Source organism: Bactrocera oleae, chromosome 3, assembly GCF_042242935.1.
Source record: "Bactrocera oleae isolate idBacOlea1 chromosome 3, idBacOlea1, whole genome shotgun sequence".
Classification (NCBI taxonomy): Eukaryota; Metazoa; Arthropoda; class Insecta; order Diptera; family Tephritidae; genus Bactrocera; species Bactrocera oleae.
Genome location: NC_091537.1, coordinates 78,100,248 through 78,127,993, shown reverse-complemented (window position 1 = coordinate 78,127,993; position 27,746 = coordinate 78,100,248). Strand labels below are relative to the sequence as shown.

The 27,746-nt window shown below is 33.7% G+C and overlaps 1 protein-coding gene across 13 annotated transcripts; it reads left to right on the top strand.

The window, feature by feature from the left end:
• Nucleotides 1-27,746, top strand: PDZ-GEF (PDZ domain-containing guanine nucleotide exchange factor). 13 transcript variants are annotated; one of them, XM_036376376.2, is made up of 8 exons: nucleotides 1-360; nucleotides 9,918-10,617; nucleotides 11,191-11,388; nucleotides 11,448-15,249; nucleotides 15,400-15,459; nucleotides 19,159-19,548; nucleotides 19,822-19,947; nucleotides 21,765-27,746. In XM_036376376.2, the coding sequence occupies exons 2-7, from the start codon at nucleotides 10,588-10,590 to the stop codon at nucleotides 19,902-19,904; spliced, it is 4,563 nt and encodes a 1,520-aa protein (XP_036232269.2). In that variant the 5' UTR covers nucleotides 1-360; nucleotides 9,918-10,587; the 3' UTR covers nucleotides 19,905-19,947; nucleotides 21,765-27,746. The 13 variants fall into 13 exon arrangements, 11 of the variants coding, with proteins under 11 accessions (XP_036232269.2, XP_036232267.2, XP_036232265.2 ...); XM_036376374.2 differs by having other exon boundaries at nucleotides 15,316-15,459; nucleotides 21,770-27,746; XM_036376372.2 differs by having other exon boundaries at nucleotides 15,316-15,459.

The window sequence follows — 27,746 nt, the reverse complement described above, 5'->3', positions numbered from 1 at the left end:
AAAACTAAAACGAAAACGAAAACGTCGACGCGTACGGAAAGAATTTAGCTGCTCTTTTCGTTTTTTATTTATTTATTTGCTTTAAGTGCATTTTAAAATAAACAAATTGAATGGGCATCAATGCATTTCGGCATAATACAATACAATAAATTTAAGTGAAATTGTGTAAAATTGAGTATAGCTATTTTAAAGCGAATTTCTACTTGCGTTTCCTTGCTCATTGTCTCGTCGCGTAGTCCGTCTCGTTCGGTTGATTGCAGTGGCGGCGAAGCAGCAGAGATAGCGACAAATTGTGCTCCGAAAATCCGATTTTAATATAACTCCGCGAAGATATCAAATAAAATATGCAATTGAACAACGGTACGTGAAAACTTAAAAAATATGTAACATAAATAGTTAAAATAATAAAATTTGGCTAAAAAATGTATTAAATTTGCGCTTGGTATAGTGTGTTGGCAAAGTGTTCATTGCTTTTTGGAGTGGGTACGACCAACAACAACAACTACAACATAGAGTACATCTACCTGCGTACGGTGAAGTTTTCCGATTTTATTCGCTGCATGACTTCGTCATTATTAACCCATTGTGCGTGAAACAAATTGTCACAAACACATTGCATTCCAAACAAATATAGAGAAAATTCAAAATGTTTTAAACATTGTTTTGTGGTCTTGGTTTTATTATTCGCATAAAGTTCAACTATTTGTTGCTGTATTAGCTGCCTTATCTTTTGTGTACAATTAACAAAAAGACTTCGAAAACATACATGTGTGTTGTTGAAATTTACATTTGAATGGTAATTAATTTATGCACAGAGAAACTTAATTACTTCCGTTTTCTCTTCGAAAAAAGGTGCTTATTCACAAATCGTAAATTTTGTACATACCTATAAAGTAATTTCCTTTGGTGTGTTTATGTTTTGAGTTTGAACGTTTTTGAAATTTTACGCCCATGCAGTTAAAGAAAACCACAATTTTAATTCAAATAAAGCGGATGCAGTGACGCTATGGTTGTACAATCAGTTCTCAAACTTAACGCGGTCAATTGCAAAACGTGCAAAATTTTGTGTGAAAATGACAAACGTGCAAAAAAACAGTACTATCATGATCTACTTAAACTTTATACCCTTTACGAATCTGTATACTTATAGCTTATATTTTTTGTAACATTACATATAATTTTTTTTAACGCAAAATTACTTAAATAGACAATGTTATTTAACATTTATCATTATGTATCATGTCTCCAAGTATGGCATCTTACATTTAACTAATATAACATACACTTAATATATTAAAGGTATATAAACAAATTGTTATGGAATATAGTTTAAAGTAAATGTCAGTAGTTCGCCCACTTGTTTTCCCGTCAAATAACGTTATACATACATAAATATTTACAACAGCACACGAGAGCATACAAACAACGCCCTCGTTCTGTTCCCCTTTATACAAGATTTTATAGCTGTAGTGTTTGGATTCGCCTCTCATACCGCACCGCATACCACCGTTCACATGTTGCGCAGTGCGCAAGCCAGCCAGTCATCCAAACAACCAACCAATCCATCGCCCCATTCCATTCATTCATATATTCGGTAGCGCAGCACCAACGCCAGTGTTGCTGCTGTACAATTTAACTCCCACTTCATCTCATACGCTACAAGTTGTTTCTGCTGCCGAGCGGCAGCTGTAACGAATTGCCTATTGAAATTACATTTTTTTTTTGTTTCTTTGTGCTTATATTGTTCTCTGTTAGAAATAACGACGATATAGTGGCACAAAGAAAAAACTTCAAATGCATTAAAATGAAACTAAAAATTAATTGCACCAAAGAAGTATTTTATAGCGCGCACATTGTGACGTAGCCAGTAAATTGTAGTTGTGTAAGCAAAAAAATAATCTGTAAAAGTTTAGTCGAGTTGCCAATTTCATAGTGGGTGTAATGACAAAGGTCAAATGCCAGTTTTATTTTCTTGTTCATAAATGTTATTAAGCTATATAAATATAACCAAATAATATAATTTGTAAATTTTGGCATACTAAATTTTGAATGAAAATTAAATAAAAAAGTAATTTATGTTACAGTTCTTCTTTTGTTTATAATAAAAAATTTCTTATAATAAAAATTTTCAATCAATGGCAACTGTGAATTAGGGTGCCTTCGGAACTATAAGTTTTACACAACAAAAATGTATTTAAACTTTTTATAATAAAATGACGAATAACAAATAAACCTTTTCCTGATTTTTTGCGATTACCTAAAAAAAGTTGTACTCTACTACTTAATAGGAAAATAATTAAGGAAGCAAAGAAAAGTTACAAAAAGCTGGATTTCCTGGAAAATGAAAGTGACAGTGAGTTAGGCGGAAAAATGTAAAACTAATGTTTTTGCACTTTTCGTTCGCACAGAACTTTTTGTGTTTATAATTATTTATAACTGCAAACACAAAACTTTTATTAATTGCAAAAAAGTAAAAAATATATACATAAAATACAATATATATGTATAGCTGTATATAAAATACATAGCAACACGAAAAAAAATTATTATAACAATGTGCATACATATGTAAGTATGTATATGTAAACAAAATAAAATACCACGAGAAACTGCTAAGATACACAAAAAAAAATAATAATATCACTTTCGCACTTAATATTACTAAAAAAATAGAAAGTATGTGTATTAATGATTGTCAACTTATGACGTATGTTGCTGGTACAATAGCTGCTTGTATACATATGCACATATGTATCTGTGGCGCAGCCCACAGTAATTAACGCTACCACACCACCCCATCCACATACATACATACATATATCCGCGCTGGCTATAAACATCAGGTGTGCTCTGGACATCCTACTGTTGTCATTGCCACCACACTGGTACCACTTGATTATATTGCTTATTTGGTGTGGCATGCAGTCAGTCACACTGTGCGCTAAGAGCGTTCTACTGGTACAACTTAGTGGAGGGTACCACCAATCGAACAGGCTAAACTTGAAAAAATATAGTGATTTTTTTTCTTTTTTTTTTTGTAATTTTCTTTGCTGCTTTGCACTTACTATGCAGTAGTTGTGAGTTTGGTTAACTATTTGCCTATTTAGGCGGCAAGTCAAGTGGAATGCCTTGGAATAGTGTTGATAAAAATGCGATTTGTATATGTTGTAACGGAGAGAAAGATAGGGGCACTCATACTGCACTTTTTGAGTAACTGCACTTTGAATATCATATTCTTGTTAATGCTTTGAAATGTACACTAATAAAGCTCATATGGGAATATGGAAAATATAAAAAATTATACTGTGATAAATGTAGCATACGAAAAATCTAAAGATCCAGCAGCCTTTTGAGCTACAAATTGCATTATATTTGTATTGTCATGTGATTTCACTAGCAGTTCATATAGATTTCAGTTAGAAATGCTTATTCAAATGGTTTTTATATAATATAATGCCGTTCTCGTACATACATATATGTACGTATAATATTATTATATACAAAATTTTTAATTCGGAAATTGCGGGTTAAACATAGCAACAACGAACATAAAACCAGTCTTCAGTGTCTTTGCTGCGAAAATATTTGAAAATTAACTTTCTCATATTAAAAAAAATGTTGATTTCAGCTTGCGAAATTCCACCATGACATTCTTCATGTTTGTTACTGCGATATCTTCAACATAATAACATTATAAGTGCTTATTTTCTCGGAAATAAATAAGTGTAATAAGTCATACATTGAATTACCTTAATTTAAGAGGGTTCATATCAAAATTCATATTTATACATGTTCAACAAGAAAAAAATTCTAACTACGTTTGCACCGAAGCTATAATACCATTCACAAATAAAAAAAAGTTTTGCATACAAACACTTGAATTTCAACAGTAAGTTTTGATGGCAGCTACATACTTATATGATATAGTAGTTTGATCTGAACAATTTGTTCGGAGAATGTAGCGTTGTCTTGGACAATAATGCATGCCAAATTTCGTGAAGATATCTTGACACATAAAAAAGTTTTCCATACATAAAATCAATTTTGATCAATCAGTTTGTATGGCAGCTATATGCTATAGTGGTCCAATTTGAACAATATATTCGGGGATTGTAGCGTGATCTTGGACAATAATCCATGCCAAATTTCATGAAAATATTTTAACAAATAAAGAAGCTTTCCATGCAAATACTCAGCTTTGATCGATCAGTTTGTATGGCAGCTATATGCTATAGTGGTCCAATTCATACATTTTCTTATCGGACAATGTAGCGTTGTCTGGAACAATAATCTATGCGAAATTCTGTGAAGGTACCTTATCAAATAAAAAAACTTCCCATGCAAGTCAGTTTGTATGACAGCTATGTATGGTATATTATATGTTGCGTTTCCTTTTGGTTCAGGGTATAAAATGTAAATATACCTCAATATGTTATGCAAAATATTTAAACTCATCACGTCAACAAAAAAAAAAAAAAACAAATCATGTTATACTACGACACCCAATCAGTTATTGTGCGTTATCAGTACGGAAGAACAAGGAAAACAAAATATTTAAATTGTTTGCATATTGCTGGCTTGTTGAACTATATATTTACAAATGTCACACACTTTTATATACATATTGCGTGTATATACACACATTTTTTATATGAGTATGTGAATATTTCTAAACAGATTTTTATTTTATATTTTTTCAATTTTATATTTTATCTCCCCCATATTTTCCATGCATGTCCGACTAAATAGCCTTGCTTGTCAGTCTGTCAATGTAGTATAAAACTCAGTTGTACAAAGAATCCGATTGAATACAAGCGCGCGCGGTTAATTTTCGCGTGCTGATACATGTGATCCGATATAATATTGTACTAGTTGGTACTAGCGTAATATAAAGTGATTACTTTAAGTACATGCACATGTAGATAAACATGTGTGTACTTACAAATATATGTATATATTTTCTGTATGTGAGTAAAAAATAATATTGCACAAGCTATCTAATAAACTATGAAGCGCTCAAAATATACGAATATATACATATAAACACATGTACATGCATACATCTGTGTATCAAATAATTTGTGTATCGCAATTTAGTCGTTGTGCTTAAAAATTCAAAAAGGAAAGTAAGAAAGCTGTCTAAACGTCTGTTGTTCGCAATTTTTATTTGGCGCTGCCTGTCCAAATATACAAAGTCCAGCTTATTAGCGCCCACTCGTATGTCATAATAAATAAAAAAAAAAACGAAGAGTTGCGCTGTCAGATAGTCGTATTACATATTTTTTCATGTGATATGCTTAAAATTTTAAAAAATTTCTGTTGCTATTTATACGTTTGTATATATTTATTTGTAAATTAAAATTATATAGGTAGTATATACAGCTATTTATACTTCGAGATAAATGTATGTATGGGCGTTTTCAATGTGACAATAAAGTTTAAATTGTGATTTCAAGGCATCAATTTAACGTTAAAGGAAGTTTTATTAGTCCAAATTATTGTAGTTTATATAATTATAAAGTTTGTAACCAATTTGTTAATAAAAATAAAATCAATCCAATTTTTCACACACTTTATATTCAAGTTTCGGCAAATGTCAAAGAGAGCTAGCGAGTCTGCTGTCCTACTTTATATCTTTTATTATTATTATTATTATTTTTTTTTTTTTTTGGAAAGCAAATATTGTTTTGAAACTTTTACACGACCTCCGCGTTTTCTTCAAAAGAAAAGAGTGTGATGTTGTGTTTGACTCTATAGCGACGTACTATAAACAGGAAACATCATAAATATATATTTTTTCAATCTGCTATCTGATCAAAAATGACCTGGACTGCCAAAAAAAATACATTTTAACGCATTTTAATACTTTTAATATATTAATCATCTTAAAAATAGATTCCTGATTCCAACGCTTAATCCATTCAGTTGTTATAAGCATCTGCTGGGATGGCCATCAGTGCCTTCCATGTCTTTAATTGTTTCGTTTTCGGCCATTCACAAGATTGTTCATAAAACTTCGTCTCGCCACCAGTAATGGTGCGTTTGATAAATATAGGGTCCTCAGCTTCGTTGTCAGGTATCTCTTTTCGACGTCGTTTCTGCAAAATATTCAGGTCTTTTATTATGAGACTAGCATAGACACGTTTCATACCTAAAATATTAACCAACATGTGTTGAGTTGATCTATGCGCGATGTTGAGATCCCACTAATGGAGTTTTAACTTCACACGAACATTAAAAAAGGTTGTATTAATCTTGAAAAAAAATTTATCGATTCTTTTTGCACGTGCAGTTGAAATTGATCAGTCCAATTTGTCGGAACCGCCCATACAGGGTGGTATGTATGGATAACTTTGCGAAAATGGGCGAAATCGGTTTACAATCACGCCTATTTCCCATATAACTTTCACTTTCCACTATGCAAATCAAGCAACAATAATTGCAACGGGGTAAAACTTTGCGTGAATAATTCGTTTCAAGTATGCCACCTTGTGACCAAAAATCGTCTAAATCGAACGAAAACTGAATTTGTGGACCCCAGTGCCTATAGTTGATTTTTTACCGAAAATATCGGTCAATGTGTCAGATATATAATTGAAATTCATATCAGAAAATAAGTAAATGAAACTCTCGATAATAGTATGTCTTTGTGTCAAAAATTGGTTGAATCGGATCAATACTTTCTTTAATATAAAATTTTGCCAACACCTGAAGTAATTTCCCGGGCTTTGATGCTGGCAAGTTGCGAGAGTATAAAATATTCGGTTACACCCGAACTTTGAACTTCCTTACTTGTTTTATCATCATTTGAATATATCTCAAGTTTTTTCTCAATCATTATTTAAATACTTATTCTTATGCACGTCCATATGTATGTATGTATGTATGTAAATATTTGCTTTATCACCGTTTGAACTTCTTACGAATAATTGCAAAATTGAATTTCCCACATATTACAATTATATTGTAATTATCAATAAAAATACAAATGCATAATAACAATTAAAGGTAATAAATGCAATAATTATTTTACTCAATCTCTTATGTATTCTCTTCTGAGGCGATTCACGCAAACGCGTTGCGCAATTTGAAGTTAAATAATCACGTACAACTCTTTATTATAATTTGAAAGTGTTCTCAATTGGATAATTAATTTGACATTTCAAATTTCGATTTTTGTGAAGTAAAAAAGTTAGAAGTAAAATTTTATTTAAATATTGGGAATTAATAAAAGTTCTTATAATTTGTCATTTCAAATTTCGATATTTGTGAAGTAAAAAAGTTAGCAGTAAAATTTTATTTAAATATTGGGAATTAATAAAAGTTCTTATAATTTGACATTTCAAATTTCGATTTTTGTGAAGTAAAAAAGTTAGAAGTAAAATTTTATTTAAATATTGTGAATTAATAAAAGTTCTTATAATTGATAGTATTTTGCAATCTTTAGTATTGTTGTTGTAGTCAATTTAAACGTTTGAGAGAATGTTGGCAAGATAACATCTGACAGTCGAAACTATTTATTCTAAACGAATCGGATTTAGTATATTCGCCTAAGGACTGCCCATTATAATTGTTAAGCTGCATTTTCTATTGTTTAACATATTTTTATGTTTGAGAAAGATATAATTTTATCATAAAAAGTTTTCTTTATATAGTTTTCATTGGAGAAAAACACTACCACCCTTAATTTACTAAGTTCTATTCATTGATTTAAACAGGTTTTCGTGGCAAAAACAACCCTCGTCGAATAAAAATGGTAAAACGATTAACTTTCTTCTCTCCCAAATTCCCGGAGGCACCTTGTACCAGGTGCACGAATTCAATAAAAGAGAGATTAATGGATGTGATATGCTCTCTCATTGAATTAATTGTCCCGATAGCTTGACACCTTCTTCTTGCGATTGCGGGGCAATCAAGCAGTATGTGTACCAGTGATTTTACCGCATGATTACAGAATCCACATAGATTTGTAAAGTAGTATCGCAAGTTGTGTATATGACCCCAAGCCTGCAGAGACCAGCTACCTTAATTTGTCCTTTTTTTTAGAGAAAACAATTTGTAGCTTGAAACTATTTGTATTGGAAAAAAGTTTCGCCTGCCGTAGTCCGTGCATTTGCTTCCTTCTTCTACAAGACATTTCCTGTTCCCGTTGCACCTCTCGTAATGTATGAGTCCCGCAGTGAAGAAAGGTTCCAGTCCTATGGATTTGGGCTTTCGCTGGTAGGTCGGTAAGCTTCATTCTTTATCTATTAATCCATTATTATTATTCATGCCAAGCCTGTTAAGCATTTTGATGCACTTCAGTACTATTGTCAATATGATTTCAACAGACGAGATTGTCTGAAGCGTCGCTTAACCATCACTGAGAATGACAATATGTTCACAAATCGGGTTGGTACAGCATAAAAAATCTTGTAGGAATATAGCTAACTTCAGAACTCCTTTGAACCAGAATCACCAATGAAGAACATAAACTTCCATTCATTACTTCCTTAAGAAACTGACAACTGACAACAAAGATGATGCATCTAAGCGGGTTTCGAATATCATTACAACAGCAACACCAAAGTAGATGTGATTCAATATTCAATTGAAATAACTCTTGGCAGCATTTGAAAACTTCACAGTTCACAAAGTTGTTGTTAGCCGGTATTTTGCCATGCCCTAATTGTCACTGACCGACAACAATACACACTTGGCGCACTGAGCTTCCTGTGATCTTATACTCCAGTCAACTGCGTCTCATGTGGAGCACATACTTTTCTATATATATAAGTATATATATATACATAAATTTATACCCTGAACAGGGTTAATTAAGTTTGCCACCAAGTTTGTAACACTCCAAATAAATCGTCGGAGACGCTATTAAATAGATATATATTTGATTAGCGCGACAAGCTGAGTCGATTTAGCCATCTCTATATGTCTGTCCGTCTGTATATACACGACCTAGTCCCTCAATTTTTGAGATATCGAACGGAAATTTAACACACGCACACTTTAAGAAGCTGCAAATTTGTCGAAACCACTAGAGCATATAACTGCCATACAACTGATCGAACAAAATGAAGTCCTTGTAGAGTAAACTTTTTTATTTGTCAAGATATCTTCACGAAATTTTACATGTATTAATGTCTAAGATAACGGTACAATTCCCGAACAAATCGTTCAGATCAGCCAAGTATATCATATAGCTGCCAAACAAACTGACCCATCAAAATCAATCAACATTTTATGTGATAAACTTTTTTATTTGTGAAGGGTATTATAGCTTCGGTGCAACCAAAGTTTATGTTTTGTCATGTGTTTTTTTTTTTTTTTTTGCTATTTGGTATTACAAGAATGTTGCTTTTGTGATAAAACGGAAAAATGCAAATCAATGTTGACGCTCAATGGAAGATGGCCTCCTGAGGAGTGTTGTAAGGGGAGATGTGTGTATTCGTTGCATGGCATCGCTGTGCAGGCAGTCAAGTGGCACCAGACAAATAAGCAATATAGGGCCTGACAAATTTGCGCTTGTATGTGTGTGTGTAGTTATATGTTAAGCGTGTGTACCACAATGGAAACAGCAGCTAGGCACACACTAAAGCACGCAAGTATGTATTTATACCCTATAAACTTGAGTGTGGGTGGTACTGTTACGGCTGCAGCCGCAAGTGGGCACACGTTTATTGGTTTATTTAAGCGCTATTATGATATTGCTCATCACTATCGCACTGCTTCCTCAATGGTATTGTAAATTATGACTCCCATCAGCAATGCAATTTGTCGGTACTGTCTGTATCATGCGCCCAAATAAATTTATTATACAATAATCATATTATGTATTTATTTAGCAACTTAATGTATTATATATGTATGATTTTTTGTATGTGTTTATTAATTGAAAGCAATTTATTTTGTATTTTTCGCAGCGCTTCAAATAAACAGTCGACGGTCAGACAGATTGCTGACTGACTGCTGAATGCCGCCCTAGAAAGTAAACAATATAAACTAACAACAACAACAGCAAATAATAACAAAAACCGACTAAAGCAAAGCTATAAGTGGAAATTAAAACCGACAATGATGGCCGTAACAACAGCAGCAGCAGCAGCAGCTTAGTATTAAACATATACACATATGTACATATGTATATACACACATGCATACTTGAAGAAGTGCAAGAACTGCTGAAGAAAGTCTTGAGTCTCCAACGCAGTCGTAGTCATCTGCATATTAACTGCAATATACACACATATACATACAAACATACAAACATATGTACAAATATACATATAATTGCGTGTGAAAAGTTCGACAAGAGCGCTGTGCAGAGCATTTTCAAGCTTAACGCACTTCCAGCCTAACTTAGCCGTAGGTGTGTGATAAAGTGAAATACATATCAGACACAATTTTAATGCATACACGTTATCAACGTGGCCAACAACAGCGACAAGCACATCAGCAACATAATCATAATATATTTTATTGCATTAGAAAACGCATAAATTTAGAAAAAACAGTAAATATTTACATTAGTGGCACCGTAAATGCCAAGTTTGCGACAATATTAACAGCTAAAGTGATTTTGGTTGGCAACTAATGGATCCATATCATCATATCAGACATCATGTAAGTATTTTTTATTGACCAATAACAAGAAATAACGTGAACTTCGGTTGCACCAAAACTATAATAATACGCTACACAAATAGATACATAGACAAATAAAAAAATTTTCCATACAAGCACTTTATTTTGATCGTTCAGTTTGTATGGCAACTATATGCTATAGTGGTCCGATCTGAACAATATGTTCAAAGATTGTACCCTTGTCTTGGATAATAAGTCAAGTCAAATTTCGTGAACGTACCTCGACAAATAAAAAGGGTTTCCATACAAGCACTTGATTTTGATCGTTCAGTTTGTATGGCAACTATATGCTTTAGTGGTCCGATCCGAGATTTTTTCGGAGATTATACTGTTGCTTGAAGCAATAATCCATGTCAAATCTCGTAAAGATACATTATCAAATAAAAAAATTTTCATAACATTGATAATTTATATGTATAATATATGTATTGTACATATTGTATTATATAGTGCCTCCGACGTTTACTTCTGCGTGTAACAAACTTCGTGACAAATTTAATGTACCCTATATATATATTTTAAAATTATTAATATATGTTTTTAAAACCGCAGTATCCACCCACGCGTCCCGAATTGCAACAAAAATGCAATCGTGGCTCTCATTCGAGTGACACGAGCTCAGCGTATAGTGGCAGCGATACAATGGCATCCGTATACGGCTCCTCAATGGATGCGGAAGAGATTGATCTGTCCGGTTTGGTGGAGTCAGTGGTGGACTCCGATGAGGAGGACTTGGCGGAGAGCATGGATGTGAGTTGCATTCAAACTTCACAAAAAACTTATAAATGCTAATATTTGTACTTTATTAGAGTCTAAATGTGCGCGATGCGGTACGTGATTGCCTGGAGAAAGATCCCTCCGAACGCACAGAGGAAGATGTCGAAATACTGCTCGAATTCACACAAGGTTTGAAGGCCTTCACCAATATCACCTTAGCGGTACGACGCGCACTCTGCGCCGTCATGGTGTTTGCTGTAGTCGATAAGGCTGGCACTGTGGTAATGTCAGATGGTGAAGAGCTCGATTCCTGGTCGGTGCTTATTAATGGCGCCGTGGAGATCGAGCATGCGAATGGCACGCGTGAAGAACTGCAAATGGGTGATTCCTTTGGCATACTACCCACCATGGATAAGCTATATCATCGTGGCGTAATGCGCACCAAATGTGACGATTGTCAATTCGTTTGCATAACGCAAACCGATTACTATCGCATACAGCATCAGGGTGAGGAGAATACGCGACGACACGAAGATGAGGACGGGCGTATAGTGATGGTCACCGAATTGCGTCAAATCGGCAGTAATGAACATGGTACCGCGGGCAGTAATGCGACCGCCGCAAGTGCCGCAGGCATGAAACGTGGACATGTCGTGATACGCGGCACACCCGAACGTTTGCTGCAACAGTTGGTGGAGGAGAATTCAATGACTGATCCGACATATGTGGAGGATTTTTTGCTCACACAACGTATTTTCATCAAAAATCCACAAGAAGTAACACAAAAATTGCTCGCCTGGTTCGAGTGTGATGCCGAGCCGCCAAAGGGTAGCACTGCATCGCCACAAGAGATACGCGATCGCGTGACACGCGTTGTCTTGCTATGGGTTAACAATCATTTTACCGACTTTGAGGCTGATCATGAAATGATGGAGTTCCTGGAGGTATTCGAGGCTGGTTTGGAGCATACGCGACTGCTGAGTCAACTGCGTTTGCTACACATAGCGTGCGCGGCCAAAGCGCGCATGCGTAGTTGTACATTGACACGTTCGTCACGTGATGAACCATTAAATTTCAATATTATCGGCGGTTATGAGATGCGCGGCATTACGGCGGCGACTGGCGTTGGCGGTTGTGGCATATACATAGCACATGTAGTGCCCATTTCGAAGGCGCAGGATGTGGGTCTAAAACGTGGCGATCAAATACACGAGGTGAACGGTCAGTCCTTCGAACATGTGACGAGTAAACGTGCAATGGAAATACTAATGGGTAGCACACATCTGAGTATAACGGTGAAAAGCAATCTGCTTGGCTTTAAAGAGATGATGTTAGCCATTGAACAAGGTGGCAATGGTAGCAGTGGCAGCAATGGTGCCGGCACGCCTATCGGTAGTGGCAGCGGCAGCAGCGGCGGCTCACTCGGCAGCAAATCATTACGCAGTCCACGTCGGATATGCGCCAACGACATTGCCAAGTTACATGGACGCTGCATGTTGGACGATATGACCACTGCAAATCGTTCGCATATGTTGCGACTCAGCTCAGTCGATATGCTATTGCCCACAGACCAAACGGACTGTTGTCCGCCAGCGACGCCACCACCGATAATGCCGCAACAGCCGAATAGCGGCGGTGGTAATATGGCCAGTAATTTTATGTCGAATCTTTTGCAAAGTGTTAGTAATGCATCGGCGCGCAAGGACTCCCAAGCCAATTGCAATGACGGTGGTGGTGGTTCCAAAGGTGGTGGTTTTATGACGCTTGCGCCAAGGCGACGTATACAAAAAGCATTAGCGAAAATGAATTTGCTGCAGCACAAAAGTATCGGTGGCGCGGGTTTGAATGATTCGGTCGATATAGCCACGCCCACGGAAACGATGTCACAAAAAGCCGGCAAACTGACCACTTCCTCATCCAGTTCCTCATCTACCTGCGGCGGTGTTGGCGGTGGCAATCGCCTTTACCAATCGCAATCCAATCCGGATTTGAGCTCGTCCCTGCTGTACGAAGACGCCACTTCTCTAACAACCAGCACTGCTACAGCACCTACGCCAACTCCCAACTATCTGACTGCCTCCATGCATCGGCCATCAGCCGTTTCCACAACAAGCTCCGCTATGCTGAGTGATTATCCCGAGCATGTGTTGAAAGTCTTCAAGGCAGATCAGTCGTGCAAATATTTGCTCATCAATAAGGAGACGACGGCGCACGAAGTTGTTATGTTGGCGCTGCAAGAGTTCGGCATACATGACCCCAGCTCGAATTACTCGCTGTGTGAGGTTAGCGTCGGTGAAGGTGGCATGGTAAAACAACGTCGCCTGCCCGATCAACTGCAGAACTTAGCCGAACGTATTGGTTTTGCAGCGCGCTACTATTTGAAAACAAACGGCAGCACCGAAACGCTGGTGCCCGACGAATTGGCGCTCGAGTTGGTGCGTGAGTCAAGTGTGCATTTTCTGCAGCTGAACGCCTATGAATTGGCCATACAATTGACACTGCAAGACTTCGCCATCTTTCGGCAAATCGAATCGACTGAGTATATCGATGATCTGTTCAATCTGAAGACGAAATATGGTGTGCCAATGTTAACAAAATTTGCCGAACTCGTTAATCGTGAAATGTTTTGGGTCGTCACAGAGATCTGCGGCGAACATAATATTGTGCGTCGCATGAAAATTGTTAAGCAATTCATAAAAATTGCACGTCACTGCAAAGAGTGTCGCAATTTCAATTCCATGTTCGCCATTATATCTGGACTCGGACATGCGGCTGTGTCACGCTTGCGTCTTACCTGGGAAAAACTGCCTTCTAAATATCAACGGCTCTTCTCCGATTTGCAGGATCTCATGGACCCCTCACGCAATATGTCCAAATATCGCCAACTTGTCTCTTCCGAACTGCTCGCACAACATCCCATCATACCGTTCTATCCGATTGTGAAGAAGGATCTCACCTTCATTCATCTGGGCAATGACACGCGCATTGAAGGTCTCATAAACTTTGAAAAATTACGTATGCTCGCCAAGGAGGTGCGTCTACTCACGCATATGTGCTCTTCCCCCTACGATCTGCTCGCCATACTCGAACTTAAAGGTCAATCGCCCTCTAATGCGCTCTTCTCGCTCAATCAGCTATCCACTTCACAAAATGCCGGTGGCACACACAGCACCGTTATCGCCGCCAATGCTGGCCAATCGACTATTAAACGTCGCAAAAAGTCGACAGCGGCACCGAATCCAAAGAAAATGTTCGAAGAGGCACAAATGGTGCGTCGCGTCAAGGCATACCTGAATAATCTGAAAATCATCAGCGATGAGGATGCACTGCACAAATTCTCGCTTGAATGCGAACCAGCATCTAATTCACAAACACATGGTGGCAGCAGCGGTAGTACACGCGGTGAAAGCGGTTTGGGCCGTGATGGCACCGGCAACTCTTCGACACGTAGCGGTGATCAGCTCAGCATCTATTCACACACATCATCCTCATCGGCACCGAATTCATCATTGTCGCTGCGCAAACGTCATCCCTCGTCGCCAACACTCTCCACCACCAGCTCAACATCGTCGACCAGCGATCATCATAATCGTCGCAATATGGCGCTCAATAACAACTCAAAATTTGGCATCGCCTCACCGCAAGCCGTCAAAAAGATACTGGCGCTATCCGATCCGACAAAAGTGCGTCCACATCAACCGTTTACAGCGCGTCATTCAGGCATGCCACCACCACCGCCACCACTGCTAGTTAATACACCGCATCATATACTTGCGCATGCGTACAGCAACACCCCAGCGGGCATGCCTTTAACTGCCGCAGCTGGCACTTCCACAACGCCAAGTCCGTGTACGCATCGACGTCTGGCATCCGGCAGCAATTCAATGCCTGCAGGTGAGTCAATACTGCAATATATTTCCATTTACTTTTTATACTAATCAATTTGCAATTCACACACAGGTAATATGGTACCCGTTCGGGCCATACATGAACGTTCAAATTCGGATACGCCAACGCCACCACTACCATCTGTTGATCTCTCAGCCGAAAGCAGTAGCGTTACCACATTTCGAGACTTGCCTTTGCGCAAATCTGTGACTTCGGGTAAGCAACAGTTCTTTTGCTTTTTTTTTATGCAATATTTTTTTGGTTGAGCGGAATTTTATTATCACAACTCGTATTGCTTAACTTCCTTTCTTGCTTACTAACAACAATCTAGTATTGAAAAGTATTAGTGGCTTGAAGTTTAAGTTCTCAGCAGTAGATTGCTTCCATTTAGGTAAACGGTTAAAGTACTGGTTAAGGTAATAACTGTTAAATATTTTTGCAATGAAAGTAGAAAAATAATTATTTATATTATATTATATTTCATTAAAGATGTATACAAAGCTTTACAAAAATTTTGAACCACAATTTTTGACGAAAAGATTTTTTGTACAACAACAGCAAAAAAACTAATTATATAGAATTTTGAATTTTTAAAAAACGGTTTTAAGAACTTAATCAATTTGCATGTTCTGGTGTTGGCGCTTAATGAGCAATCGGTATTAGGTAGCCTGACGCTAAATTCATCATAAAAAAATTTTAAAATTTTATTTTAGTTTTCGAAATTTATGAGTTCTGAACAGCTGCTCTTTTCACTAAAAAAAAAATTAAGCAGTTGTGTTAAGTACGTTCCAAACAACTAAAGGTTCATTGTTTCAAAATTTTGATGAAAAAAATACAAAATTATAGCTAAAAAAATTTAAAATAAAAGTTATAGTATATAAGGCGTATTGAAATTGCTTCCACTTTTTAATTAATAAGTTATTTTCCTGGAACAAATGAAGAATACTGCTCAATCGAGATAAACTTTTATTGGTTAACGGACGATGATAGTTCAAATTTTTGTTTTTGATTTAACCACGTCGGCCGATATCGCACCCCTATAGCATATAGCTATCATACCATCTGATCGTTCAAAATCCAGTCCCTGTATGGAAAACTGTTTTATTTTACAAAATATATTCACGAAATTTGGCACGGATTATTGTCTAAAGCAATTCTACAATTTTCGAATATAATGTTCAGATCGTATCACTATAGCATTAAGCGGCCATACAAACTGATCGATCAAATTCAAGTCTCTATATGAAAACCTTTCTTATATGATAAGATACCTTCACAAAATTTAGCAGAGAGTATTGTCCAAGGCAACGGTACAATCTACGAAGAAATTTTCGAATATAATGTTCAGATCCGACCACTACAGCATATAGCTGTTATACAACCTGACCGATTAAAATCAAGTTAAAAGTAAAAAAAAAGTTATTTTTATATCCTTTTATGTTATAGGAAATGCACCTGTAAAGGATATTATAGCTTCGGTGTAGCCGAAGTTAACGTTTTTTCTTGCTTTTTGTTTTTTGTAATTTTTTTCTCGAACTAAAGAGTTTTCTTAATATTTGGCTATTGTATGTTTATAACTTGGGATTTTTGTTACCTAATGGCTTGTACTAATTAATGATGTTCTTCGACCGGAAAGAGGCTTACAACAAGCAAGAAAATGAAAACGACTAACAGTTACGAAAATATGTCAAAAAAATACTTTCCCTAAACTACATTTGTTGTGGAACCGTAGATAAATGTTAAGCAAATATTCTTTCGTAAAATGTTCAAGAGATGTATCAGACTGACATCTTTTATTTTTTTAAATTCTTATAAAATAGTTTTTAAAAAATTGTTTCTTTACAAAAAACTTGCATTAAATTTAATGTAATTAAATTTCCCCCATTTTATGTTGTTTGTTCATATATTCCAATTAGAAATTTCGTACAGCGGTGCAAATTCTTCTATAAAAGTTTTTCAATCACCAAAATGTGAAAAAAATAGTATTAACAAGTAAGGAAGGGCTAAGTTCGGATGTAACCGAACATTTTATACTCTCGCAAAGTCAAATGGTATACTCGTTTGAGATTTCTTTGTGGATTGACTGATATTTTCGGTAGAAGGTCAACTATAGGCACTGGGGTCCACATATTTAGTACTTAGGGGTTTGAACAGTTTTGGTTCGATTTAGACAATTTTTGGCCGCAAGGTGGCATACTTTAATTGCATTATTTACGCAAAGTTTTACCCCGATATAATCATTGTTACCTGATTTGCATAGTGGAAAGTGAAAGAATCAGATGGAATTGAAAATGGTGTTACATAGGAAGTAAGCGTGGTTGTAGTCCGATTTCGCCCATTTTCGCACTATGACATAGAAACATGAAAAGCACGTTATGCACCGAATTTGGTTGAAATCGGTTGAGCAGATCTCAAGATATGGGTTTTCACCTAAAAGTGGGCTGTGCCACGCCCACTGTCTAATTTTGAACGCGGTTCCTATAAAGCCAATTTATACCATCTCAGAGATAAAATTTAATGTCTCTGGCGTGTTTAGTGCTTGATTTATCGCGCTTTTAGTAGTTTTTAACAGTACCGTTATATGGGGAGTGGGCGGAGTTGCCACCCGATTTCAACTATTTTCACACCGTCAATAGAAGTGCTAAAAACATTTGCTTCTAGTGAATTTTGTTGTTATAGCATTAGCGGTTTAGGAGATATGCACATTAAACCTATTAGAGGCGGGACCACGCCCACTTTTTAAAAAAAAGTTCTAACTGCAGATGCCCCTCCCTAATGTGATCCTGTGTACCAAATAACAGTCTTGTATCTTATTGCGGAGCTTAGTTATGGCGAGTTATTTGTTTTTGATTAATGGCGTTTTGTGGGCGTGGCAGTGGTCCGATTACGCCCATCTGCAATACCAACCGTCTCACGGTACCATGAAACATGTCTACCAAGTTTCATAAAGATATCTCAATTTTTACTCAAGTTAGAGCTTGCACGGACGGACGGACAGACAGTCACCCGGATTTCAACTCGTCTCTTCATCCTGATCATTTATATATATATAACCCTATATCTAACTCGATTAGTTTTAGGTGATACAAACAACCGTTAGGTGAACAAAACTATTATACTCTGTAGCAACAGGTTGCGAGAGTATAAAAAGTATTAGGAATTTTATAATAATAATAAATATCAAGTTTTGATACAAAATTTTTCTGGTGATCCTCCAGTTACAAAATCAAGTCCATATTTCAAATTCAAAATATGAGGGCAAACTTAACCAAAACATTATCAAACACAATTTTGAGCCAGTTATTAGTAAATATTTTATTTAGAAAAGTTGCTTTAAAAATTTCAATACCCAACTTTTGCATACTAACATCGCTACATACATACATATGTACATATATATTACTACTATAGGTGTGTGATTATAATTTGCTCTTATTTTTATTATTTACTATTCTTTTGTTTATTTTGGCTTTTTTCCCCCTTCCATTCCCGAAACGTATGTAGACGCTGATCATCTAATTTAATATGTATAACAGCGTGTCGGCTTACACACAACCACTACGTTCACACGTTTACATACATTCTTACACTGTAGTTTTGCAAAAATTGAGACGCAACTGTAGTTGGGTATTTGAACAATTTTTAACTTTTTTTAGTTTACAATACATAATTTTCTGTTGTCTCATCATTATTTCACACCGATCACACCAAAAACAACCAAACGACGAAAAAAACACCAAAAACCAAAACAAAAACAAATGCAACAAAACATTGGATAAAATAACACGCTGCAATTAAACACAATGCCGCTGACGTGCCAACAACGACAACAACAACAACTTATATGCAACAACACTACACGTACACTGCACTTTGCACATACATATATTATCACATCATCACCATCCATCATAGGCTCGGTGTCATCCAGCGACAGCGGACACGGCTCATATGCGCAACAACATGACACTAGTAGCTCGGTTTACACCGCCGCCGATTGTCGACTGCTGCAGCAAATCTCCAATACGGCAGCACGCAATTTGAGCGGAAGCGGCGGCGCTGGCAGCAGCAGCAGTAATAGTAGTAGTGGCAGCAATAGCAGTACACCAACTACACCGATACCACCACCGCCACCGTATCACATGTTGCGCAGTGCCGCACACAATGCCGCCAATAGCATGTATCACGCGAATGCGACAAGTGCGGCACCACTGCCGCCACCGCCTTACCCGCGCTTGCATTGTGGTGAGACCATGGTTGCGCCGCTGATGCATCCAGCGCATACACGACATTCCAATATGCATGGTAAGTCAACACACGTGAGTGGGTGCAAGTGGGTACAAAGTGAAAGGACAGAGCAAAAAAAACAAACAGTGCAATAAATTTATGTGTTGGCAAGCAATGGTTAAAACAACACAACAGCAATATGTTAGTAAGCAAGTGAGCAAGTCAAGTCAATAAAAACGCAAAGATTTTCTTTTTTGTTTAAGAAAATTTTTTTTTTCTTCAAATTTTTTTAATTTATTTTCATTTGTGCTTTTTGTGCTGTAATTTTAAATGTGTGTTTTCATCTTACAGGCGGCACTCCGAATTTCGTTGATGGCAACAACAAATGCCCAATGTGCCCAACAATGTCGCCACCATCAAATATGAATCAGTAAAATGTTTGAAAAACATGTTTTGAGATTATGTATAATTTTTAGAGTAAGTATTGCAAACGCAAACCCATTTTATTTGTATATTTATGTTTTATACTATAGCTCAGCTAATAATCCAGTATAGAGACATTATCTTGGTTTAAGGAAGTCCTCACAGTACCCAAAGGTCTTTATAAAAATAAATATTAATCAAGTTGCGAACCTTTGCGGAGTTAGAATTAAGAAATCAATTTTAAATCCCTAAAATTGCAAAAAAAGAATTAAAACAAGTAAGGAAGCGCTATGTTCATGTGTAACCGAACATATCTTCCTCTTGCAACTTTTCCGAATTTCAATAATATATTTCACAGCTTGACCAATATTTTCGATAAAAAGTTGGCAATTGGAACTGGGTTTCGGTATCTGGGGACTTGAACAGTTGCACCCCGATTTTGAGAATTTTTGGTGATAAGGTAGCACATTTTAAAGGCGCTATTCGTTCAAAGTTTCATCTAGACATATTCAGTGGCACTTGATGTGTATATTGGAAAGTGAAGGCATCAGATGGAATTTAAAATTGTGTTATATGAAAAGTAGGCGTGGTTGTAGTTCGATTTCGTCCATTTTCGCACTGTAATATAGGAATATCAGGGTAATGTTCTGAACCAAATTTGGTTGAAATTGGTCTAGCAGGTGCCGAGATATGGGTTTTCACCTAAATATGGGCAGTGTCACGCCCGTTGCCGAGTTTTGATATTAGCTTCTATAAAGTTTTTTTAGTGCCTCTGACGCTTTTATTTTTTGAGTTATTGCACTTTCAGTAGTTTTCAACCAAACCGTTATATGAGAAGTGGGCGGGGCTATAATCCGATTTCAACCGTTTTTACATTCTCAAAGGATATGCTAAAAGGATTTGCCCTGAGCAAGCTTTTTTGATTTAGCTTAAGGGGTTTGGGAAATTCGTACATTAAATCCATTAGAGGCCCCGCCCACTTTTTAAAAATTTCCCTAGCAAAAGTGCCTCTCACCACTGCAATCCCCTGCACCAAATTTCAACTTTGTATCTCAATCTGAAGCTTAGTTGTAGCACTTTATAGGTTTCGATTAATAGCGTTTGATGGGCGTGGCAATGGTCCGATTACAACTCTCCTTGGAAGAGAAAGAACATATGTACCAAGTTTCATCAAGATATCTCAATTTTTACTCAAGTTACAGCTTGCACAGACAGACGGATGGACAGACTGACATCCGGATTTCCACTCGTCTCTTCATCGTGATCATTTATATAGTTTTATATAACTCTATATCTGACTCGGATCAGTTTTAGGTGATACAAACAACCGTTGGGTGAACAAAACTATATACTCTTTAGTAACATGTTACAAGAGTATATAAATTGGAAACTTAATTTTTAATACCGAAATTGGAACAAGGAAATCAAATTCAATCACTGAAATTTAAAAATCGGAATTAACAAATTTTTAATTCTGAAACTGGAATTAAGAAATGAATTTTTAATCCTTAAAAATTCAAAAACAGAATTACAAATTTGGAAATTTTTATTTACTCCAAAGTCAGAATTAAAAATTTATAAAATATTTTTCTCTCTCCCTCTGTCTTCTATTAGTTCCCTGCTTGGTAATAACGCTTAGCTCAACATATACTGTGTCAAAAGTAGCATAAGGACAAACAAATACTTTTATAAAAAGAAAAAAATTTAGTACAAAATATTTTTATAAAAAAAAAAGTTCAGTAAAAATTGTTCGTACAAAAAAAATAGTAATTCATTTTTTTGTTTAAAAATATGTTTTTATGTTTATACATATGTATGGTATAAAAAAAATGTTCTTGAAATACTCAATTACCTATTTCTTTTCTTTTCAGTTTAGAATAAAAAACCAAAAATGCCAAAACTACTTTTTGGTTGTGTTAAAAATGCAAATAACTGACAACCAAACTATTTTAGAACAACAACAAAAAATAACAAACTAAAAACCAAATTGACTGCAAATTATTTATACCCACAATATAAACCAATCTGTTCTTCCTATTCGGTAATGAGATGCTAAATGAAACTTTGTCGTCCATTGAAAGTGAAATGCAAACAAAAAAAGCCTACTCCGCCAGATGCCACCACCGTTTTTGAACGTAATATACACAAATATTTATTTTCGTATATATTTAACAGAGACTAAAGCAAAGTAGCCAAATGAGAGAAAGTAATATATATATAAACATATATGTAAATGCTGACAGCAAGAAGTGCAAAAAAATATTATAAAGTTGATGAAGGCAAACTAAATATTTTAAATTTTAAAGAATTGCTTGTTAAAGTATATAAACATGCCTATATAAATACATAAGTATATAGCTAATGTAAGGAAATTTAAATAGAGGAAAGAAATTGCTAAAAACTACAAAATTTACACACACACTCTTACCCTTGTAGACACACCCACATAATCAATGGCATTTGTGCGATTTTTTATATTTATAATGTAAGCATAATATATTTACAAAAACTTTTTTTTTTTTTTAAGTTTTATTGCTATGAGAAGTAATATATTTATAATTTCTACTATAACTTTTTACCTTTTCGAAAGTAAACCCAAAAACAAAAACATAAAAAATATTTAATTAAAAATAGAAATTCTAAAATTAATAATAAAAAATAGTTAGTTGTAAGTTAAGTAAATAAATCAAAATGGTTTTAATTATTTGTTTATTTTTTAGTTTTCGCTTATAATTAATATGAAATATTGCGCTTTTAGCACGCTACTTTTAATATAATTAATCATTATTGTCTTTTTGTCGCATTGTAATTTAAGTATGTAAAGAAATAAATACAAAAATATATATAAATATTTAAAGTTGCTAACAAAAAAGTGTATACCGTGAAACATATTAAATTATTAAAATAATATGTAATAAATGTACGCAAGTATTTACCCCCAAATAAAGAGCTACTGCTACCGGTGTGTGTACTATTACTGTAAGCGAGTACACTTTTGATAAGCCAGTGCAGAAGCTTTTGAAAATGGTAAAAAGTTAAAAAAAAATGCATAGCAGGTTGAAATTCATTGCAAAAGAAAGATAAAATAACAAAAACAAAAGAAAATCCGATCTTAGGTCGGATAGAGGAAGGAAGAGTTGAATTTTTAAGGGTTAAATCAGTTTATCTCGATTTTCGCTATAACTACGAATTCATAGAAAATAGTTGTATGGCAAAGTTGTAGATAATGAAAAGAGCTATATTTTTCGTACTAACAATTTTTACATATAACCTCAAAGTGTATGTGAAAAATTATAATAACCGAGTTTTTGGGTTTTTTATTTTTATTTCGTACAAAAAAATTTTATCTGATGATTTTTCTGCGAAAACTTACCACAATAATGAAAATATTTTTATGCCAACTCAAGGTAAAGATTTCAATGAAAATAAAACTTACTGACCTTTTAAAAAAATCTGATATTTTGAACTTTGGAAATTTGGTTTTTTTTTCATTATTAAGTCAAAAACAGCCGAAAAGAAAATATTTTTTGGAGCATAAGGTGGTAAGCTTACGCCAAATTTCGTGAGAAAAAAGAAATTTTTTGTACAATATCAAAATAAAAATAATAAAACCTTGATGATTTTAATTTTTCAAATAAATTTTGAGCTTATGTGACAAAAAATTCAACCATCCCCTTCCTCCTCCAGACCACAGATCGCCTATAAATTATATTTCTTTTAATTTTTGTTAATTTATCTTAATTTTTGAATGTTTTACAACCTACTATAATTTTTTTTTTGCTTTCAGAAATTATCTACCCTGGTCTATGATGCGTTTAACGGCGTTTAAATAAAGTCACATAATGCCTAAATGTTGTTTAGCTCTGGAAATTCAATAATTTATCTTTTTTTTTAATCACATAAGACACACAAAAAATATAATTTTGCAACTAAGCTGACTGACAAATTTATAACTATTTATAATCCCAAGCATATAAGTAAGCTCTGAAGCGCACATTTCATGCCGAAAACAAACACCGGCAACAAACTTTCATAGCATTTACAAATTTTCATAAATAATTTTGTTACAAAAAAATATATATAACTATATTTATACAAATTTATTTCGCAATATTGCTAACTGGCTAGCAGCGTTCAAGGCAAACATTCAATATTTATAAAAAGAAAAAACTCAAAACAAAAATCATATATTTTATTAGTATTTAAGCATGCCAACATTAATGTCTGTTTGTGTGTGGATGAGCAAAAGCGAAAAGTAATCTGCCTACATATGGACTATAAAGTACAAGTGTATAGCTTAATATTTAAGTGAAGTCAATCAAGCGAGGTTATATATGTAGCGTGGGCCAGGCCAGTAGTTGAGTGCATAGCCAGCATGTGCGTTGATAATTTTCGTAACGAAACCAAATTTTGTTTGTCTTTGCTGCTTTTTAATATTGAAAAAAAAAAGTGGTATATCTTTTTAAGCTGTTGGTTACACTACATAAATTAGCAGTACATGTGCCAGTTGGCATTCTCATATCAAGCAAGCAAAGAAGAAGCTCTCAATAATACATATACATATATACTTTGCAAATTAGTATAATTTGATGTAAAGCCGCTTGGAAAAACATTTAAAGTTTTTAATTTTTTTTCACTTTAGCAGTAGATGTTTAGAAATTTATTTTAATTTTCAAAAATGTTTTCGAAAAATTTTGGTTCACCTATTCTTGCAAGATGCAGGAAGAAGAAAATTGACAGTTACTTTCACAAAGAGCGAAATAACAAAAAACTTAAGAAACGGAAAAGCAGCAGAAACTAGCAAGAAAATATCAAAATGTTGTCTTTTACAATCACTTCATATTTCAGGAATCATGACTCAATGAAATAAGGTTGTGTCGATAGCCCAAAAACAAAAATTTGTCACACGTGTTTAAATCCATATGATTCAAAAATAAAATTTTCAAAAATTTTAAACAAAATTTAAGAGGCAGCAGCTCGGAAGTAATTAAGACAACTTTATATAATTTAATAATGTCATTGAAGAAACTTCAAAAAAATTTTGGAAAAAAAAATGTGACATTTGTTTAATGCTATTTTTGCACAAGTTTCTTTTTGATATTTCATTATGAAGAATATTAATTTTTTTTAATACCTTTTTTTGAAAATATTTTTTTTTCCAAAAAAAATTTTCTTTTATTATATTTCATTTAAATTAAATAATTTTTAATTATTTTTTAACTTTTTTATTTTTGAAAATATTTTTCTTTTAAAAGTTTGAATTTTTTTAAAATAATTTTTTGCGCTCCATTCTACTTCTACGAAGATACTTTTACAAAAACTACAGCACATTAAAAAATATTTGTTTATAATCAAACTCTGCACAATAAAAAAGAGTTTTTTTAATCAAATTGCCCACATAAAATATTTTGTATACATACATATTTTTTCTTTATTCTGAAAAAAGTTGTAAGGTTTTATGGTTTCTATTATACTTATTGACTCATGCAATTTAAATTTAATGCACATATTTGTTAATATTTACTATCGAAAACATTAAAAGAAATTTTAAAAAAATCTATCTTTATATTTCGATAGTATATACCTTTAAAAATACCATACTAAAACTTTAAATAAATATTTCAAAAATTTTCTGAGTTACAGCCTTCTAAAGTGTAGTCACTCAGTACAATCAATTTATCTTTAAACTGTTTCTCAAAACTACACTTTTCAAACTTATTACTTTAATTACTCGAAGATAAAGATTCCGATACTAACAAATTTTTTCTACATGTTCTTTATATAGTTCTCCATTTAATGACATAGGCTGACACGCCAAATATGAACAAAATTTTGGGTAAAATTATATTCTTTTTAAAAACGTCATTTTGTAACGGACAATATCCGGAATCACTGCAGTAGTGAATAACCTTGTTTTTACGCTATCCAAGATCACTTGTAACTGGAAAAAATTTTAATTTTTTTTCTAAAAATATTATGTATTTTTAATATCCTTAAATAGTTTGGAACAATCGATACAGTTTTTGTTTTTTTTTCAAAATCGCATTTTTTAGGCTATTACAAAATGCCTTAAAGAATCATAGAAGGATTTTTTTTCATAGCGACAAATGTTCGAAAATTTACTTCTGAGACCCTTCTGAATTTAAATTTAATGTTTGAGCTAAAAAGTAAATATCAAACTTAATTTTTTTGGGTCAAGCTAGATTTAATTAAATATTTTAGATAAAACTATACAATCTCATTATGAGTTTTTACACGACAAAAAATGTATAAAATATATTTGCTGCAGTATTCAATTTACCGAATCCGATAGAGTGGCGAAACGAACAACCAACTGGCATAAAGATGGAAGAAAGTAAATATTCAATAATTTTTCCACATATTAAATTGTTTTAAATCCAACTGTACTATTTCTATTTGCTTTCGTATAAAAGAGCCAAACTCAAATTTAACAAGTGAACGGTAAATCGAAAACGAATAGAATTGTACTAAATTGCAATTAAATATAAAATGTAAAGCAATTTTTTGAAAAATTGTTTTTCACTATTTATATTCTATTTTAATATTATTTTTTTTTTTTTTGAAAACTTACACTGTTTCAACCATAAAAATAAACAGATAATTATGCAAAATATGCTGAAATTTGCATGGCATATACGAGCCAGAAATTTTATTCTTTTTGCTAATCAAAAACACTCGAAAAATAATTTTTTCTTGATCTAAATTTTAGAAATATTTTTTGACCCATACAAATTTAAATATTATTATTGTTTCTTCCACACATATTATATACAACCAAAAATCCACATATCTTCCTGCCGGCTTTACATCCAATGTATACAAAAAAATTAAATATTTTTTAAAAACTGATATTTAACTTTAAGCGTTAATATAAAACAAAAAATAAATTAAAAGTTATTGTGTCGTTCGAATTAAAGACAATGGAAAATATTTATAGTGTTTATTGAAATTCAATTTTCTTTCAAATAAACTTAAACTTGTAAATATTTCAATGTAATGAATTTATTGTTCAGTTAGTTAATTGTCGCACAGCAAATACAAATAACGGGACATAAAAATAAATCAAATCAAATACATATATAATAATGTTGGAAAACGTTAAATCATGAATCAAATATTAGCAAGAATCTATATTTTACACATTTATGAAACTCTTAAAAAATTAAAAAACAAAACAAGCAAACCAATTAAAAAAAAAGGAATGAAACATATTATTATGTTATATTATATATATACATATATGGAAAATACTATATTTATGAAAGTACATATGTAATTTATTAACATTAGTCGCATTTGCTGCACACATTTTTTGCCTTTCGCTACTACTATTACTACTTTAAAAATATTTTTATATTAAAAAAAAATTTAATAAAAAATACATACATATGTATATATTTTTTTTTGTTTTTTTTTCGAAAATGTATTTTCATCGCTCTAATGTAAGCTTTTAGAATATGCGAATTTATTTGTGAAAATTTTTTTTAATTTACTTTTTTTTCGTACCCCTACTTAATTTCATGCATGTAGTCATTTTCTTTTCATGTGAAAATTCATTTTAAATTAGCTAATTTGTTTAATGCAATTTAATTAGATTTTTTAATTATTTTAGTTTAATTTAATTTCTATAAGAATAAGCATAACAAAAAAGACCTAAATATATGTACACCTGTAATATTTTGCTAAACGCGCTCTCTCGCCTTCAATCGCTATTCATTTCGTTTGTAGTAGTAATAAGTAAGTTAATCTTTTAAATTTGCTCTCGCTATTTAATTAATTATAATATTGAATAAATCAATAAAAACAATCAATATACAAATATCATAAATGTA